The sequence below is a fragment of the Equus przewalskii genome, chromosome 12 (assembly GCF_037783145.1).
Source record: "Equus przewalskii isolate Varuska chromosome 12, EquPr2, whole genome shotgun sequence".
Classification (NCBI taxonomy): Eukaryota; Metazoa; Chordata; class Mammalia; order Perissodactyla; family Equidae; genus Equus; species Equus przewalskii.
Window position 1 is genome coordinate 27,191,621 of NC_091842.1, and position 19,909 is coordinate 27,211,529.

Below are 19,909 nucleotides of genomic sequence, written 5' to 3' on the forward strand. Positions count from 1 at the left end.
GGGATAATAAGGACACCCTTGCAGGGTTCATTCAGTTTTCCAGAAACATTTCTTTGAGCACCCAGTATGTGCCAGGCACTGTGCCAGGTGCTGGGGAAAGACTAGTGAATCAGCAGACGCAGTCCTTGCCTTCAGGAGTCTCACAGCCCTTAGAGGGGGTGGACCTGGCGCATCCTAGGGACCCCCTCCCTCCCTTGCCCTTCTCCCTGCCAGTGCAGAAGATGTCGACCTGTTGACAGAGCTGCAGCAGCAGCGGTGGGGGCAGACCTATGACCCCCATTGGGAGGGGAAGTTTTGCAAGGGGCCCAGCCAGGGGGCTCCTTGGAGACACAACCAGAGACCAAGAAGTGGCTGGGCCCAGGAGACCCAGATACCCAAGGGTGTCTGGACTTCTTTGCCAAGTGGACCAAAGGTAGCTGATGCTGAGGGAAGTGTCTGCGCTGACGCCAGCTGCCTCCCTGGACTCCAGCTGTGGCTTTCCAGGAGCGTCAAAGTCCTGTCATGTGATTAGAGCCTCCTGCCCCCAGGGGAAGGCACACGTGGGCATCAGCAAACGGGGGCTGGGGGCAGCGTGTCTTGAGTCAAGGGACCTCTTCTCACGGGCAGACACGCACCAAATCCCCATGTCTGCTGCCTTTACGTAAGAGCTTTCCATAGGAGGACCGTGGTGCTGAGCCTGGCCCCGTCCGTGGCCAGGCCCTGGTCAGTTGAGGCTAGCTGGACTGTGTGCAGATTCATCTGTACTTTGATGCAGGTACAACAGAACATAAAGAAGGATAAAAACAAAAGCCATGGAAAAGAAGGCACATGAGAATGGATTCTTCTGTCCCTCTGTTCCTTATGTTTCTCCTTTCCTTTCTTGTTTTCTCTGGGTTAGTTTTTCAGCTCAATATTCAATAGACATTTGAAGTATAAATTTAATGCCAGGCACTTTTACAGGTGCCAAAGAAACAGCAAGTAACCCAAACAGAGCCCTTGCTGGTAAAGAGATTGTGTTTAAAAGGAGGATACATTTAAACAGCAACTATGTGATATGTCAGGTAGTGGCCAGCACTTTGGGGGGGAAAAAAGGAAAGGAGAATAGAGCTATGGGGGTGTTTTTCTACAGAGGATGGTCAAGGAAGTTCTCTCTGATAAGCAGAGGCTGAGAAAAGTAAGAGAATGAACCAGGGGGATATCTGAGGCAGTACATTACAGGCAGTGGGAACAGCAAGTGCAAAGGCCCTGAGGCAGGATCTTGGGTCTTTCCACAAAGGTTTGATTAAGTCTTGGACAGCTATACATTTGAGACATTACTCACAAGAGAGAGTCTGGAACACATATATTGTGATTTTTTTTCCATTTGTTTACTCAACAAGTACTTACTAAGTGCTCATTAAAACTGCAAAGACAGGATCCCTGTCCACAAAGATCTTACAGCCTTCAGAGGGAGACAGATAAGTTGGCAGGTAATTGAGTGTGATTGTAATCAGCCCAGAGAGGCATAGAAGCAGAGAAGAGAAGGACAAGCCAGCCTATGGTGTTTAGGAAAGGCTTCCTAGAAGAGGTGAACCTAAACGATAAGTAGTAAGAGGCTGGGCATCGTATGATCCAGGCAGAGGAAAAAGCATATGCAAAGGTTTGGAGGTGGAGAAGAGTTCAGAGAACCACACATTGGGTGGAGCATAGAATGTGTGAGAGAGAAGCTGTAGATGAGATAGGAGCTGTGGACGGGGGTCAGATCCCAGGAAGCATAGAGTGCCGGGAATGGGGGATAATCCTGAGAGATGATACTGTGGCATCTGACTTCAGGGGAGAGAACAGAATCAAAGGGGACAAGAATGAAAGCAGGGAGACCCATTAGGCAGCTGTTAAAATCACTCTCGTAAGAGATGATGGCGGCCTGATTTAGGGGTGTTGAAACAGGGATGAGGAAGGAAGGATAGATTCAAGAAATACTTGAAAGGTTGAGTGGCAAGATTTGGTGATTATTGGAAATGCGAGGCTGAGGGACAAAGGAAGGAACCAGGTTTCCAGCTTGGGGGCCATTGATTAAGATAGATGATGCAATGAGGAGGGAGAGATTTAGACGGATTGGCGAGTTCAGATTCGGACCTGCTGAGACAGGTGCCTCGAGCATCTCAGCCCCAGCAGAGAGGTCCAGCAGGCAACTGGGTAAATGGACCTGAAGTTCAAGGGAGTCGTTAGGAGTAGAGACACAGATCTGAAACTCAGCATTCTGGGGATGGCACTCGAAATCGTGGGATAACTTGACACCTCCCAGGGAGAATGTATGGAGTGAAAAGAAAAATGGGACTTATCAGCACTCTCAAGGACAGCTGGAGGAAGAGGAGCCTGAGCATGAGAGTGATAAATCACAGGTATCCAAGAAAATCAAGACAAGAGCGTACAGGGGAGTCAAGGAAATGCAGTGTGCCCAGAGGAAGAAGCGAAAAACAATCCATGGACAAGAGAACAGAAGAAATGCCCAGTGGACTTGCCTATGCGATGACCTTAGCAGGGCAGTTTTAGCCACGGGGTTCCGAATGGAATGGAGAAGTCATAACAGGGATGGAGGAACTGACTCTGAAAAGGAGGAAGATCACCTTATCAGAAGTTGGGGGAGGAAGTGGGCGTTTATATGTCTATAAGGGAAGGAGACACAAAGGTGAATGAGGTCAGGTGTTGTGACATAAATTTTCTTGAAGTAGGATGCAAGACACCTGCTGAGAATGGGGTGAGGGAGGGAGTAAGTGGGGAGTGATGGCTGCAGAGACTGTTTGAAAGGATGGGGAAGGTTGAGAGCGGCCACTGGGGAGATTAGAACGAGCACCTGGCCAAAATTAGTGGATCAGTGGGCTATTTGGTGGGCCCAGACGGATTTCAGAATCCTGCATTTGTGATTGTTGTAAGCTCCACATTTAGGGGATTTTTCTCCAAATGCACTAGGAATAGAGAGAGTGGCTTGTAGCATGTTTTCTTTGTCCGGGTTGAGATTTTGCTGGAAGGTGTTACCAATGCCAGGAACCCTATGCTCCCTGCCCCTAGTAGCCATGGCTTCTGAAAGAATCCCAGAGTAACACAGAAGAATCAATGGCCACTTGTTCTGCAAAAGCTTGACTCTTATCAACTCCGTGATATCTACCACGCGACGAAAGCCAGGTCCAAGCCTGGGGTTTAAAAGTCCAAGAGGTACAACCTCAGTTCCATACTGTCCAATCTCTGGAGTAGCCTGTGTATCAGAGGGATGAGAGGAGAGGCTGTTCCGGTGCTTATTTTGTCCAGGGGTCTTGTCTCTCTGTTGCTATTCGATGATTCACCATCACCCAATTGGCTCTTTCAGACTCCTCAACGTTGAGTATCCAAAGGAACACCAGGTAAAATCAGAAGTGCACTGTGCGAACAAGTGCCTGTCTGATTTCTCTCCACTCCCATTTGGGTGTTAAGCTTCCTCTGGATTAGTGCTTGCTTTCTGGTAATAGACACGGCACTAGCTTCATTGGTTTATTGTGGTGATTCAGCGTGAGAAGGAATGGGTGAGCAGCACTCAGCGTGCCCTGGGTGTTCAGTACCCACTCCTATTGTTTACGAAGAAGCATTTGTGTGAAAGGGAGACTGCTGGTAAAGTTTACAATAGGGAGGGGAGGTGGCCCTCCTTTGTGGTTAATTGTTTATCTTCTCTCCATCCCTCAAGTCTAGCACGTGCCTGGGAGATTAAATCCAGGGACACCTCATCCCCAATTGCAGGGAGCCACCTGGGTGAGAAATTGCAATAAAAGGACGGTCCACAGCAGGCTTGCATTCCTACGGCTGGTCAGAGGAGGAGGAACGCTGTGTTCTCACTGAGGTAAGTCCTGCTTCAAGCCCAGTGGGCTTTCTCCTGATCCTTTGGGGCTTCCCCTGACCCTTGACACATTGGACTTGCTAGGGATTTTTGTTTCTGGAAATTTTCAGAATCCCACAAAGAGTTTGGACCCTGGCCTTTGTCCAGTGCCCCAGATATCACTCTATGTCCAGCTCAACCATGAATCCAGCCACCTTCCCCCTCCCCCCTGCCCCTGGACACCCACCAGGAAGCTAGACCTCTACTTGATGTCTCATCTCTAAGAATTACCAGTCCTGGGTGCTCTCTCATAACATACTCATGATCCCTTCCAGAAATAGATCTCTATCTTCAACTGAAGTCTTCCGGAGGCTATAAGAAGCCATCCAAAGTTTTGCCCATTCAAGGGAAGAGCTTCCCAGAAGAGGAAATATTATTTATTCGAGTGTCGGTAGGCTCTTCACAGCTCTTTGTTCCTACGGCCCCCAATTTATCTATTCATTCATCCCTCAAACCTTGACTGAGCACCCTGTGTGCCAGACACCACTAGGAGCAAGCATGTGGGTCTCAGGCTGACATGAAGTCTACACACATAGAGGATACTCGGGGGGTCTCTTAGCCCAGTGCCTGACACACAGAACTAGGGAAGGGCAGCCATTCACATTGGTTATTGATCGGCTGAGACTGGCACACAACACAGTGTTATCCCCTTGGCAAGTCTCCTAGTCCGATTACCCCATCTCCTTTCTGCATGTCACGCCTGCTTTAAACACTCTGTGAAGAAGTCATCATCAGTTTCTGAGAACATGGGCCTCGGACCTTCAGCAATCTATTTAACTTCTAGAACAGTGATTGCACATAGAGGAGCTCCGTAAATAATTCTGGGGTTAATGTCCTCTGTGTCTCAGCTTCTTCATCTGTAAAATGGGGGCAAAATCATAGTACCTTGCAAGGAGGGTGGTTCAGAACCTTAAATGGGCTAAGGTATGCAACAGGCTTAGTCCAAGTCACAGTGCTGAACTGATGTGAGTTTCCTCTTACCCTTGCATCCAGAGGAATGACCTCCATTGCCCTGATTGAGTCTGGGTCTTTCCTTTCCCCTAGGTGCATGAAGAGTCTGCACGCTGCAGAGTGACCAGCGTGTCTCAGCCCTTGGAAAGGATGGCGAGCTCTTGCGTCCTGTGGCTGGCCTTGGCCTCCTGCATTCTGACCCTGGCATCTACACAGCAGCAAAGTGAGTGCTCTGTTCACCTGGCACCTCAGACACCCAGCACTACCTGGACAGTGAGCAGGGCAGTGCAGAGAAGGCAGTTCAGAGAAATCCTTTCAGAGTCCGCAGGAGGAGCAGGGGCGTGTTTAAAGGAAAGACCCAGAAACTAGAAGTCAAAGGGAACAAGATGAGAGAAACCGAAACTGAGTCCCCATCTCTCGAAGAACCAGATCGGAAATTCCCCCGAAAGGCCCCGTGGGAGCCAGTTCACGTAATTTCCCAGGCCCACATATGGGGGAGGCAGAGAGCCAGGTTCATGGGATGTGGATCACCCAGTCACCCTGTGCCCTTGTTTTGACAAGCGCCTTCCCCTCCCTCCATATCCGTTTGCTCATCTGTAAAATGAAAAGACTGGATTTAGTGATCTCTCCGTGTTCTTCCAAAGATCTGTGGATTGGGCATCTTCAATGCTTGTGGGAAGGGTTCTCAGGCTCAACACCAAGATGAGAATTTCTGCCCCTGTCACCTATGGAGGAGACTGGGGGGCAGGGACTCAGCTCATGGCCTCCCTTGGGAAAAGACAGTTTGTGCAGGAGAATAATCCAAGAATAGCAAGCGCAGCCACTCCTTTCCTTAAAACAAGTACATACGCAAACAGGGCTCAAAAATCTCTTTTTCTGAAAAGTCCCTCTAATGTGTGTTATGAGAATGTGATCCCGTGCGTGCACGTAGTTCGTCACCCAGGCACTCACACTATTCAACAAGTCAGGACTAGGGGACAGAGCTGCCTTGAACTCCAGGGACACAAATGCTTGGCATTTTACACCTACTATCTCATTTAATCCTCTAATAATCCTTTAGAGCTTTAATTTCCAAAACGGAGCTTACATACACCAGGATGACGGTGGGGGTGCATGGCAAATTCTTAAGGAATTTTTTGATGGCTCTCCTTATTTTTTTCATGTGTCTTAAAAAAATATAACTTGTACATCATACCTATGGTATCACAGATATTATTCCTTAGGATGAAACGAATTTATAAAGAGAGTCATTGAAAGAAAAGTGTTAAGTACATAAGAGGACAGGCAGACACAGGTGCAACAAACGGAGTGACTAAGGCGTGGGAATGGATGGAGTTTGGGGACCCCTTGCTCACAGGTGTTGTCTTGCAAATGAGTCTCAGGGGAGTTGAAGCACTTGCCAGCAGGTGTGGAGCTGGGGGGTACTCCTGGCATCTAGTGAGAAGAGTGCAGGGATGCTGTTAGCCATCCTATGAGGGAACAGACGCCCCACAACACACAATGATCCCGCCCCGAACACCCATAGCGCTGAAGTTAAGAAAACTTGTGTTAGATCTGTATCTACTGATACTGGAAAGATGTCCGTGATATAGTAAGCAAAAAATGCAAGTGGACATAAAAGAAGCTGTACAGCATTAAACGCATTTTTACTTTTAAAAATCCTCTATTTTAAATATATGCATAGAAAGGGTCTGAACACTATACAACACATTTATGATTACTTCTGGGGATGGAATGGGCTTATGACAACTTTCATTTCTACTTTATTTTAATGATGTTTGAGGTTTTTCCAGTGAGCCCATATTACATTCATAGTGAGAAAAACAAATATCGGTCACTGTGTATGGTTGCACAGGGGAGCACTGCACAACTCCAGGGGAGAGAGCCACTGAGCTCAATGTGAACGATGCCCCCTGGGGTTGTGCAGGGTGGAGACTCTGATGTTCTTAATGCCTGTGAAGTACTGCACACAGGCCTCATTATTGTTCTGACCCCAAGGTGATGAAGGCTGATATTTAGTTAACAGATTGTGTGCCTCTTGTCCTCATTAGGGTCCTTAGCACATCCAAAACAACGTGTGTCGGGGGATAAAAATCCTGTAGGCCCTGGGGTTGCTCAGTAAACCTGAGCACGCTGTTGCATTCCAGTTTCCACCAGCAGCAACTCCTATGGACCCGACTTGGAGTGTGGAGCTCCCGGCACGCCAGAGGCCCAAGTCTGTTTTGACCCCTGCAAGAATTACACCTTCCTGAATGAATCTTCCCGAAGCTCAGAGAACACAGAAAGAGGGCAGATATGTGACAGCAACCTGAGGGGCTGGTACCGTTTTGTGGGAAAAGGAGGAGTGAGGATGCCAGAGACCTGCGTCCCAGTGTACCGATGCCAGACGGACGCCCCCATGTGGCTGGAGGGGACCCACCCCACCCTCAAGCAGGGCATCGTCAAGCGCACTGCTTGTGCCCAGTGGAGCGGCAGCTGCTGCCTCTGGAAGACCGAGGTGGAGGTGAAGGCCTGCCCGGGTGGGTACCACGTGTACCGGTTGGAGGGCACCCCAGCGTGTGCGCTGAGCTATTGCACAGGTGAGCGGCAGGGACCCTGGAGTGCAGCTGCCGGCAGGGGGGCTGCCCAGTGAAACGCCCGGGGGGTGGTCAGCAGAGAGAGTGGAGCAGGTCAGGAAGAGACTAAGCAGAACAGCCTCGACCCAGCTCCTGCCAGTTACTGCCCAGCGTCAATCCCGCCCGGGGTTACCAGGTCTTCCAACACGCCAAGGAAAGCCAGAGATTCGTTTTCCAGGGTGAAGGCTCCTGATGGACCCAGATGTGTAGCACAATACTGAGAACTGAGGCTCCTTCATATTTAGGTTCCATTCGGGCAGTTTAATTTCTCTCTCTGAGCTTCAGTTTTCTGGTCTGAAAAAAATGGATAATGGCAAAAATAACAGCTAATGCATAGAGCTTACAGTGTCCCTGCTCCTAACCTACGCACTTTAGAGTATTATCTCATTTAATCCTCTCACCAGCTTCCTGAGATAGGTACTATCTAACTACCCCAGATGAGGGCTCGGGGGGCACAGAGAGGTCAAGCAGCTCTCCCAAAGTTACAAAGCTGGAAGGTGGAATTTGAACCCAGGTACTCTAGCTCCATGATCCATGTGCTTAACTGCTCTGCCACCCTGTCTCATTCAGTTACCATGAGAAGTGAATGAACTAACGCATGGAAAGTACTCAGAAGCATTAAGATGGCAGCTTCTGGGCCCTCACTTCCCTGGGCTGGGAGTCAGGGAATCTGAGCCTGCGGTTTGACCCTTCCACTAAGTATCGCACAACCTCAGGCGGGAGTTCTGTGCCCTGGTAGAATGACAGGTTGGCCCTGGTGGCCTCGGGTCCTCCCTGTTGTGCATCCTCATCCTCTGCCTCCATGCCTCACCCCCTAGACCCCACCACTGAGGAGCCCAATTGTGGGAAGGACTGTTACCTGGAGGATTTTGTCAACGGCACCTGGAACTGTGTCTGCAGAAAAGTCTGCGACAGCTCTGGTGAGTGGCTTAGGGGGGCCGGGAAGTGGGGACGGTGCTGGCGGAGGCTGGCCTGAGTGAACAGGGCAGCATGGAAGGAGCTTCAGAGGGTCAGGATGGGGTGTGGACCAGAGTCAGTGGGGATGGAACTGAGGTCAGGGAATGTGGGTTCTCAAAGCCAGTGGATTTGCAAGGATGAGAAGGCAGGGATGGGACAAATTTCCAGGTCAGCCGCTGGACCCCAGCCTCAGGAAACAGCTCTGGTATGAGTGGGCTTCACCCAGGAGGGACAAAGGAACTGAGGATGAGAGCCCTGCACGTGTGAGAGCTGCGTTCAAATATCAGGAGAAGGGCAGACTCCTGTGCTAGTCCTGGATTTGCCATTGTAGTGGCTTTCAGGCCTGGGACAAGTCACCTACCCTCTCTGAGCCTTAATGTCCTCATCTGTAAAATGGGGATGAGAGAATAATAAAAATACCCACCATACAGGGCTTTTATGAGGATTAAATCAGAGCAGTCCAAATGGGGGCTCGGGAGGTGATGATTTCTCATCCCAGGAGGTAAGCAAGCAGAGGCAAATGACCCATGGGTAGGGATGCTGTAGATGAGCCCTAAGCCCTGGAAGGGGGTTGGATGAGCTTCCCATTAAGATTATTTCCTCCCCTCCTAGGACTCTGACTCTTGCCCTTGGTACAAGCATGCCTTCCTCTGAGCACACTCTCAGTCCTTGTGGAAGAGAGAGTGTCTGGGAAGAGGGACAAGAACGAGCATATGTTTGGAAAACTGGGCTGGAGTGTGGATGAGGTGCCTGTGTGCGCCTGGCAGGAGGCGCGTGGGGATGAGGGGTGGGAGCAGGAGGGGAATGACTCTGCTCTCCTTGAAGGCTCTCTCTGCTCAGTGGGTGCTCATTGGGTCAGGGCTCTTTCCTGGGTTTTGGGGCATCACTGAATCAGACGTTGGGTTTTGGAGACACCCTCCCTGTACTTGGATGGGCTCCAAGGGCATCCTTGGCTGAGTGAGTGAGCAGGTGGCTTGCCTCATGTCTCCACTGGGGGCTATTCAGTGGGTCCTCATTGCTTCTGACACAATCCTTTCACGATCTGGCTTTTGCTTGCTTCTCTGTCTCCCACAGTTCCACCCCTCCCATTCTAAGTTCCTATACGTCTGAACTCTGCACTCCCGTAAACACGCCATCCTCTCTCTCCCATCGCCATGCTTTTGCCTCTGCTGGTCCCTTAGCCTGGGATACCCTCACTTGCTTATTCACCTACAAAACTCCTAACCCCCCCCCCCATCAAGTTCTAGCCCTCTATGAATCCTACCCTGTCTTAACCAACAGACTTAGATATACCCTCTTGTGTGTCCCCTCTGCACCTAGAACGTACTTCTGTTAGTACTTTCATCATATTGCTTTATAATAAGCTGTTGGCATGGTGGTTTTTTACACAAGATGAAGGAATCCTCATGAGCCAGATCCGTATTTTCTTTATTTCTGTGTTGAATGCGCCTAGCACATAGAAAAGGTGGTTAGTAAATATATGTTGAATCAATGCATTCATGAATACGATGGAAATGTTATTTCTCTTAATTTCCTATCTATCTCCCCTATCAGAATATTACCTCTGGAAGTGGGGAAATTTTGTCAGTTTTGATAAACATTGTATCCCCAGTGCCTAGAACAGTGCCTGGCAGATAGTGGATGCTCAAGAAGTATTTGTTGAATGAGTGTTGGATGAATGAATGAATGAATGAACAATGGCTCTGAACCTCATCAGATGTGCTGGCTTCACAAAGCCAGGAAGTGGGAGTAGTATGGAGTTAGTTTTGATTAGTTAGTCTAGAATGTGGGGCAGTCCTACTTCCCCAGAGACCCAGTCCCCAAGAGGAATCAGACACGAAAGCCCTCACCAAACCTGCACATAGGATGCTTGGAAATCTTGGACCAAGGGCTTCTTCGCCAAACTCGCCTACTGCAAGCCCAGGCGTGAATCCCACCTGGGTCCCAGATCCCCTCTAGTCTACCCAAAGTCCTGGTGGGCAGTGTGGCTTTTCCAAAGGGTGGAGAATGTGGTCTCTGCTCACTGCTTCCAGACTCCTATCCACTCCACCTGCTCCCTCTTGACTTTCCAGATGACCAGAGTTTGCAGCCTCAGCTGGACTGTGGGGCCAAGGAGATCACGCTGACGCTAGACGAGCAGTCTGCTGAAATGCCTGGGTTTTGAGGACAAGGTCAGAGCCTACCTGCGGGACCATAACTGCAGTAGCATCATACAAAGAGGAGAGAAGAGCTCCATGTCTGTGACCAGCCCTACTCAGGCTGGTGCCTGTGGAAACATTCTGGAGGTGAGGAGTGTTCATACCACTGCTGCCAGAGGGTGGAAGTTGGGCCAGTGGGGGCCATCTCAGTAGCTGCAAGACCTTGGGCAAGTCAATTTGCCTCTCTGGGCCTCTAGGCATATGTGAGATTATACATGTTGGTCCATGTAAAGAGTTTAGAACAGGTCTGATGCTTGAGCTCCATAAATGTAAGCTGTGATTATGATTTTTAAATTAGGGATCATGTGGGAGGGGCTCATGGAGGAGCAAGCATAGTGGTTCCTGACTCATCCCAAGGGTCAACGATTGCTCTAGTTTTTGATCTTGGGTCCTCACTCCCCTTCCCATGAAGTGTCAGTGCCACTGGGGGCAGAGGCCCATTTTGCCTTCTTGAGATCAGAAGGCAGGGTGGCAGCAGGACTGAGAGCATTGACTGAGGAGTTACACAGACCTGAGTTCCAGGTACCCCTATGCCCGCATCCACATAAACATATATTTGGTCTTTTTTTCACACCAAAGAGAAATGAAACCCATGTCATCTATAAAAACACTCTCTTCTTGACCAATGATTTCATCATCAGAGACAACATCCTCATCAACTTCCAGTGCGCCTACCCGCTAGACATGAATGTCAGCCCCGAAACTGTCCTGCAGCCCATTGTAAGGTACGGCATTGTAAGGTACAGCCCTTTGACCTGTAACGCTGACATCGGTCACACTCACTTCAAGCACAGTTTATGATGTCCACAGAATGCTCCCTCCCTCCTTCTGGAGCTCCCAATCATTGTATTGTTCATTCCACAAATATTTGTTGATCGTATATTAATGTTGAGCATGAACAAGGCAGACATAGACTGTTTTGTGGATATTAAAGATTATTATTATGAAGCAATGCAGGGACATGAAACAGTGCTGATTAAATATGCTAAGGAACAAAAACGCATGACAGTTTCATTTATCTTGAGGAAGAAAGGCATTAGACAACTAATTATATCAGTAATTATTTACAAGTGAGATGAATGCGCTGTGGGAGAAGCACATGGGGTGCTGTGGGATCAGGGAGCAAGGGTCCCTGACCTGATCTTGGTTGGGGGGGAAGGTGGGAGCAGGAAGGCCTCCCTGCAGATGTGGGATTTAAGCTGACATCAGCTTTGATCGGATAAACAGCACCCTCACTGCCCGCCCAGGGGCAATTTGGATGGAATTCCATTGGGCAGGGGCTTTTGCTATATCCACTGTGCCTGGAAAGGGGCCCTATTGAATGAATTCCTCAGCATTCCTAGACTTGCCAGAGGCCTTTCTGGGGTGTCAGAAATCCAAGGTGCCCTTCCTGTTCCCTCATGGCCTCCTGGGCTCACAGAACGGCGGGATTAGAAGGATGAGAAATTTTCTACTTCAGTGTTTTTCACACTGCCTTGTGTTGGGGATCCAAGGTTCATAAAAAATAAAAGCCATTTATCTTGTTAAAAATTGGTGTCTCACTGAAGATTGTGGGGTGGAGGGAAGAGATCTGCTGCCAAAAATTGCGAACCCACAGAACTGGCCCCAAGCCCATTCTACAGGTGACAAGACGGAGGCGGGCACTTCCAGTTATTCTGTGGGTGAAAGGGAGACGCGTCATCTGTGATGCAAAGAGGATTGGTGGAAATCCTGGAAACAGACTTGTCCGTCAAGTTTAGTGCCCAGAAGATAGTAAATGCTTGATTTACACGAGTAATTCATTCAGAGATCAAAGATATGCCTTTGCCTTCATGACCTTATGCAAGCATGGGCTGGATCTATTTTGTTCTCACTGGTCAAAACCTGATGGTTCCACCCTTGTGGTTTTCCTATTCTCAGCAACCTGACCATCAGTGTGGACGGGGAGGGAGAGTTCATTGTCAAGATGGCCCTCTTCCAAGACCAGAACTACACCTTGCCTTACGAAGGGGATGAAGTTGTGCTGGACGTTGACTCCATACTCTATGTGGGTGCCATCTTGGAGAGCGGGGACACCTCTCGGTTTAAGCTGCTGTTGAGGCACTGCTATGCCACGCCCACTGAAAACAGGACTGACGCTCTGAAATACTTCATCATCAAAAATGGGTATGGGACAACTCTGGGATTATCTTTTGGCCTGAATGAGATTTTGGGGGGAAATGATCACCTCATCCCTGCCTGGCAGTTGTGTAAACTGGCCTACCTCTTTTGGAAAATAATTTGGTATTACATATCATAAGCATACCCCTTGACCAAGGAATATCATTCCTGAAATTTTAGCCTAAAGCATTAATACAAAGTAGGTGGGCAGGGTAAAGAAATGCCAATTACTTTTCATTTCAGTATTTTTTATAACTTTGGAAATAGGTTCATAATTCAAAAATAGGGGGTCTATTAGGTAATGATGGACTATTATACAGATGTTAATACTGACTGATCAATATGAAAACGGCATGACGTGTTACGGGACAAAACATTGAATATCGTTAGCTGGCAAAAACAAATGGAAAATGCATATCTAATGATCATGATACAAACCATAGTACTAACACCAGCTAGTATTGATCATTGAGTTTAGCTACATGCCAAGCACTGTGCTAAGCAGTACGCATGGATTATAAATGCTCTCATCAACCCTAGGAAGTGCATATTCCTGTCTCCACTCTACAGAAGGAAAGCGAGACTCAGTAAGGTTAAGTAATCTGCTCAAGGTCACTTAGCTGGAAAGTAGGTTGGCTGGATTTGAAACCAGTCTGTCTCACTCCAGAGACTGGACCCCCCAAAAACTTAAACTATGTGGGCTTATGGATAACATCTTGGTGGAAACCTCCACGGTTTACTCCAACCTAAAGCAATAGAAAGTCTATGTCATCAGGATGGAGGAAACCTGGGGGCTCCCTAATTCTCTCTGATGCTCTTTTTATACTGGTCACAGATTAAAGATGCAGCCAAGGGCCTCAGGCCCCTGAGCTTTTCTAGAGTCAGACCCTTGCCCCTGTCACCCTCCCAGCTGCCCAAATCAAGAAGATTCCACTATCCACGTGGAGCAGAATGGAGTATCCTCAGAAAGCCAGTTCTCAGTTCAGCTGTTCAAGTTTGCTGGAGATCATGACCTGGTTTACCTGCATTGTGAGTTTCATCTCTGCGATCCCCTTAATGAAACGTGCAAGCCGGTGAGTATCTCTTTGGACTGGACTATTCAGAGCCTGGCAGCTTGGTACATGATAGGCTCTCCGTATATATTTGTTGGAATTATGGATGGATGGAAGAAGAAAGGAAGGAAGGAAGGAAGGGGTGAGGAGGGAAGAAAGAAGGAAGGTATGGAAAAACGGAGGGATGGGTAGATGGATGGGAGGGAGGAAGGGAAAAAGGAAGAGAGGGAAGGAAGAAGGATGAATGGATGGATTTTAAGCCTCCTAAAAGCCTGAGTGTAAGCAATTATTGTGTCCCTAGGAGACAGATCAGTTGAAGGAGCCTGTCCACTAGGTCTCCTCAGCATAAGGCATATTTTAAATGATTATAATAATAGTTGACTTGTCTAGTGCTTCCTCTGTGTCAAGAACTGTACTAAAACTTTCATATGCCTTATCTAATTTAATTCTCACAACCACCCTTTAAGTAGATTCTTTCATCCACCCCATTGTACAGATGAGGAAACTGAGGCTCAGAGAAGTCCCTTGCCCAAGGAGCACACAGCTAGAAAGTATCAGCTGCCATGTGACTCCAGTGTCCATGCTCTTAGCCCCTATTTAGCACTGCCTGCTAATAGTTGGCACTCACTGAGTGCTTACTATATGTCTGTGTGTTGCATTTAACTTTCACAACAAGGAAGGATATTTAAGAATAGTAGAGAGGTGAAGTCATTTGTCCCAAATTAGACAGCTAAATGAGAGTAGAGATGAGATTCAAACCCAGGTTTGTTTGACATGACAGTAAGAATCCTCTAGATTGAGAAAACCACAGCATCAGTTAGGGCCATATGAGGTGGGGCCCCATTCTTGGGCCAAAGCTGCCCATTGCAGGAACAGTCTGGATAGGAACTGTGTGTTTGAATTTTGATATAATGAGAATTCTCCATCCCCACAGTCTTGCTCAGGAAATCAACTCAAGAGTACAGAAGTGGTTATCAACTCAGCTCAGGTCCTCGATTTGGGACCCATCACTCAGAAACGTAAGTGGCTAAGTCCTGATGACAAGGCCAGTGGGCAAGTACCAACAGTTAACTGCAGATGCCTGGGGTCACCAACCTAACAACTGAGAACCTCTTCTACCTCCTCAGTGTAGCTCCCACCAGTGAGTCTATCTTTCCGTGAGGTGCTTTGGGTAATAATAGTAGCATTTGCCAAAGAAATGAGGCTAAGCTCTCAGTATCCATCGACTTGTTTAATCCTCCCCTGATTTCATCCACTTGTCAGGTGAGAAGCTGGAAGCTTGGAGAGATTAAGCGACTCACCCAAGGTCGCCCAGCTCTCGAGCAGCTGGAGTTAGACTTGAACCCAGCTGGGTCTGATTCCATAGCATGTGTCTTTTCTGTATTCCTCCTTGCAGGTCCCCATAACTCAGTCTCTGTTGAGTGAAGTCTGAGTCTAACTAACTTTGTTTTCTGGTGAATGTGTTTTTCAAAAGCCAGTGACAGTATTCTGGAGCATGCTATAGGGGAAGCCTTCCAACTGCTCCTCAAATTGTCATCCATCCTACCCATGGGTTAGCAGGACTGTCATGGTTTTTATGCCCATCAGAATGGAGGAGCCAAGAAACTCAGAAGAATGAAAGCACTTTTTCTGTCTTAGAGAAACTAGAATGCAGTAATGTTAATAATAGCAATAGTCATAATAATACTACTTTATGCCTGGCACTGGGCCAAACAAATGTATATGCATTGTGACATGGAATGCTCACACTAGCCTAAGGAGGTAAGCACAATTCCACTTCCATTCTCCAGATGAGTAAACTGAGGCTGTCTTGTAAAGAAGGCTCTGCCCTGAGTTGTCCTGTCCATTTACTGAGCCTTCAACTTGAAGCCTCGTGTTGTCACAGGGTAGCTGGGGGCTTAGGAACGTCCACTCTGGAATCAGATAGACAGCGATTCTAATCCCTGCTCTGCTACTTGCTAACAAGGTCAGCTTGGCAAGTACCTTAACATCGCTGGGGCTCAGTCTCCTCATCTGTTAAATGGGAATGAGAATACTTGCCTGACAAATCTGTTAGGAGGACTAAGTTTCAAATGCATGAAAAGTATTTAGAAAGTTACCTGCCAAATAACAGATGCCTCCACCGTGTGGGTTGTCAGTGGCCGTGATCATCAGGTCCAGGAGGACTTGGAGGAGCTGTGGCCACAGTTCCACAGCCACAGGAAAATGACTGAGGAAACTCTCACCTTCTGCTCTTGTCTCCAGGTACCTCGCCTGAACCTGTCATGAGCGGAGCCCCCACCACTGCAGGTGCATCATTTCTGCTGCCTTTCCTACAGCCCTCCCTCTCAATTCTCTCCTTCCTCTATTCAAGTTGGTGCATGGTCATTCAGCCCCTTTTGTGTGCCCAGGGCTGGGACCTGTGGACAATGAAATGAATCAGACCCAAGACTGGCTCTTAAGATGCCCACAGCCCAGCAGGGGAGCCAGCCATTTAACAACAAATATTTATTGAGTGCCTACTGTGTGCCAGGCATTGCTCTAGGCACGGAAGATATAATGGTAAACAACACAGGCCAGGTGCCTGCCCTCATGGAGCTTATGTTCCAGTTGAGAAATAGACAATAAATAGTTAACAAGGTAATTTAAAAAGAAAAGAGGATGATGTGATACAAAGTTACTGGCATGGGTAATAATGCCTTAGAAGTTTATTTCTCTCATACATGAATGAAGCTAGAAGCAAGATTCCACGGCAAGTAGAGAGGTACCATGAAGTCTTCAAGAATCCAGGCTCCCTTCATGCATGGGGAAAGATAGCTGGTAATGAAGAGAGGCAGGTTATGAAGGCATGGGTTCAGGGCTATCTGAAGAATTGCAATCCTTAGGAGAGTCTACCCAGACGTCCCATGTTTCACAGTCCCCAGGTTTTTCCAACCAGGGCTCTGACATTGTAGCAGACCTGCCTTGACAGAGCATGCAACCATCCTTTAAGCTTGGCTATTCTTTTAGATCCTGAATTTGCTCCTCAGTTGTATCCACTCTCCTATTGCAGGAGATAAGAGCTTCTTACAACCTAGCTACCAAGGAGACCCTCTGGCTCTCTCTCTTGGCCCTAACAATTAAAATTCAGTTTCTCATCCTTCTGCAGTAGGGCATCACTACAATATAGTAATAATTAACCAATTCCATTTCCCCTGGAATCAGGCCTGAATTATTGCACTGGCCAGAGAATTCCCCCTCAACAGAAATATTCTCTCAAGTCATTACTGGTGAAATTTTTAGCAATTAGTTTGCCACCTTGTAACCGGAACTACTCATGCTACACATATCAGTTGAGATTGGATTCTTAAAGAAAAAAGAATTTAGGCTCCTTCCAGTTCACCCCTCCACCATCCTTAGGGTTTGCCCATCATCTTCATGGTCCGTGGTGGCAGCTGGAGCTCCAATCTTCATATCTAGGCAGCAGGATGACAGAAACATGGAAGAAGTCACTGAGTGTTAAGGAAAGTTCCTGGAAGCTGATACCTTATACTTCCACTTACATCTCATTGGCCAATGCTTAGTCACATGGTCATATCTGGCTGCAAAGGAAGCTGGGAAATGTAGTCTTTATTCTGGGCAGCCATGTACCCAACCAAAGTTTGATGGCTCTATTAACAAGAAAGGAAGGAAGAATGAATATCGGAATGGATAAGTGGTCAGAAAAAATTTTAGAGGAGGTGACATTAAACCAAAACAGAAAAGGAGCTGGGTGTGCAAATATTAGGGCCTAGAGGCAGATGGAACAACACTTACAAAAATGAGACAGTCATATAAGCAAATAAATGACAAGCAAGTAGATAGTGCAGAAGGAGCACATAGAAGAGTAATTAACTGTATTGGATAAGTTCAGGAAAGACTTTCAGCAGGTGGTCACATCTGAATGGGGTTTTATTGCATGAATTGGAGTTCAACAAGCAGGCAAAACCAAGAAATGCATTTTGGACCAAAGGGAAAGCAATGCTATTAAGATTTTACTACCCCCAAAATGACCTATATTGGTGAACTCAGACATGAAAATGTTCTTTCCATCCTCAAATCCCCAAGTAGATAACAGTCTAAAAGTCTAAAAGTTTCCAGATAAGCTCAAGATAGCGTCTCCATGCTCAGTGCAAACAATCAGACAAGGGTCAGAAAGGTGGTGCTCATCAGAGAGGTGGTTAGAACTCAGACTAAAAGCACCTTGAGAGAGAGACCTCAGTCTCAGGTACTTCTTCCAATGCTTCAGGTTATCACAGAGCCTGGAACAGCCTGGCTTCCTGGGAGAGTTTGCCCAATTGACTAACTTCCAGGGTGGGCGGTACATTCTGGAGCCTCCTGAAAGAGGAGATCAATCTGATGTGTTAGCAGACCCACACAACAGGGCTCTTACGATTTTCGTGTTTGATGTTTTAGAGTTAGTTGAACATCAACTTAGATTGTATACTTATAAACTGGTTGTTATACACTAATATGTTTCTGAAAATTATGATATTCTTCTCTCTCTCTCCCTTCTAGGACATCAGCAAGTTACTTTGAAATTTGAGGGATGGGGAGAGTTACAATCTGGTAGTACGATGGGAAGGGGTATACATGCCTCTCCCAGGCCCCCCAGCACAAGGCAACAATAATCCAGGATCCATGATGTGCAGAAGAGATGAGATCCCAACCCTCCCAGATCTCAGGGTCTAATTTTCAAAACCAACACTTAACATGGTGTTAACCATGTGCCAGGCACTGTTCTAAATGCTTGATATGAATTTACTCACTTAAGCCTTAGAAAAATCCCATAAGGGATCCCATAAGCTATCCCCATAAGGGAATAGCTGCTAGTAATATTTCTATTTTGCATACAGGGAAACTCAGGCACAGAGAGGTTCAATAACTTGCCTGGGCCTGCACAGCTAGTTACAGAATTGGGATTCTGAGCTAAGTAGTCAGGCCTCAGAGGCAGTGCTTTTTAACCTCTGTGTCTTTCTGCCTCTTCGGTATTAGTCAGAGAAAGTAATGCTAGCTTCTGTGACAAACAGTCCCCAACTTTCTCTGCCTTTACACGGTCGTTTATTTCCCACTCAGTCACTGGAGGATGCAGTTCTGTGCCTTGCAGTCATTAGGAACTCAGGCTGCAACCTTCTGAGAACTTCCGGCACCTCCACTATCCCCTGCCTGTCCTCTCCTGGATCCTCTGCGTCTGGCCGCTAGATGGTGGATGAGAGACCATGGAGAATCATGTAGCGGGTTTTAAGGACCAGGCCTAGAAATGGCATATATGACTTCTACCCAGTTCCTCTGGCCGGATTCAGCCATGCGTCCCACCTACCTGCAAAGAAAGCTGGGGCAAAGTGCCTCCCAGTGTGCCCAGAGGAACACGAAAAAGTGTTCAGCGATTAAACAGCTTTGCCTCTACCACACAACCCCTTTGCCACCTCCCGGGAGCTGTAACCCAGACCACATATTAAGGACACTCTGTCTTAGTCATCCCTATAAGGCAGAAGATAGGGAAGCCAGCTCGCTTTGGCTGCTGAGGCCCAAAGCCTAACATCTGACAGTCATCTCTCTTGCATTTCAGGGTTCCTGGTGGCCTGGCTCATGGTCCTCCTGCCTGTCCTCCTGGCTGGGCTGTTCTGAGAGCTCAGCTGGGCATCCGGCCTTGAAGCTCACGCTCCTCTGTCTGACAATGGTTTCCAGCCACCCTTCGGCTCTGCTGGTTCTCTCTCCAAATCGCATAGATAGTCTCAGTGTTAATAGACTCCAGGCCGGCAGGTTCTGGGAAAAGGGAAGAGCTTTCCCTCGTCTAACGCTCTCAGTGCCTTTGCTTTTCTCTGTTTCTCACGGTGATGGCCCTGTTGGCCTGGCCCACTTCCTCATTCATAAGCAGGATCTTGAAGGCAAACTTGCTAGGGGCCCCTGTGGCTCCAGCCTTTACCAGAATGTAGCATGTGTTTGTAACTACGGGGAAGAGGGGTTATGTCACTGGGGGGAAGGGGGGAAGGAGGATGAGCTCGTGAAAGAGACTCCTCCCACGGCTCCTTCCCGAGCACCCCATGTTGTGACTGCTGACAAACCAAACAGATCGACTCTTGCTTTCACCCGGCTTTGTCTCATTATTTCTCAACCATCGCTGTGGGGACATCTTTT

General features: G+C 47.8%; 1 protein-coding gene across 1 annotated transcript; it reads left to right on the forward strand.

The window, feature by feature from the left end:
• The first annotated feature begins 3,688 nt into the window (after nucleotides 1–3,688).
• GP2 (glycoprotein 2) lies at nucleotides 3,689–19,534 on the forward strand. Its single transcript, XM_070566567.1, is given in 12 exon segments — nucleotides 3,689–3,826; nucleotides 4,907–5,036; nucleotides 6,961–7,392; nucleotides 8,247–8,348; nucleotides 10,458–10,522; nucleotides 10,524–10,670; nucleotides 11,163–11,308; nucleotides 12,483–12,728; nucleotides 13,633–13,795; nucleotides 14,709–14,793; nucleotides 16,019–16,063; nucleotides 19,341–19,534. Coding segments are annotated over 11 exon segments (1,563 nt in total). The 5' UTR covers nucleotides 3,689–3,826; nucleotides 4,907–4,963; the 3' UTR covers nucleotides 19,400–19,534.
• The last annotated feature ends 375 nt before the right edge of the window (nucleotides 19,535–19,909 follow it).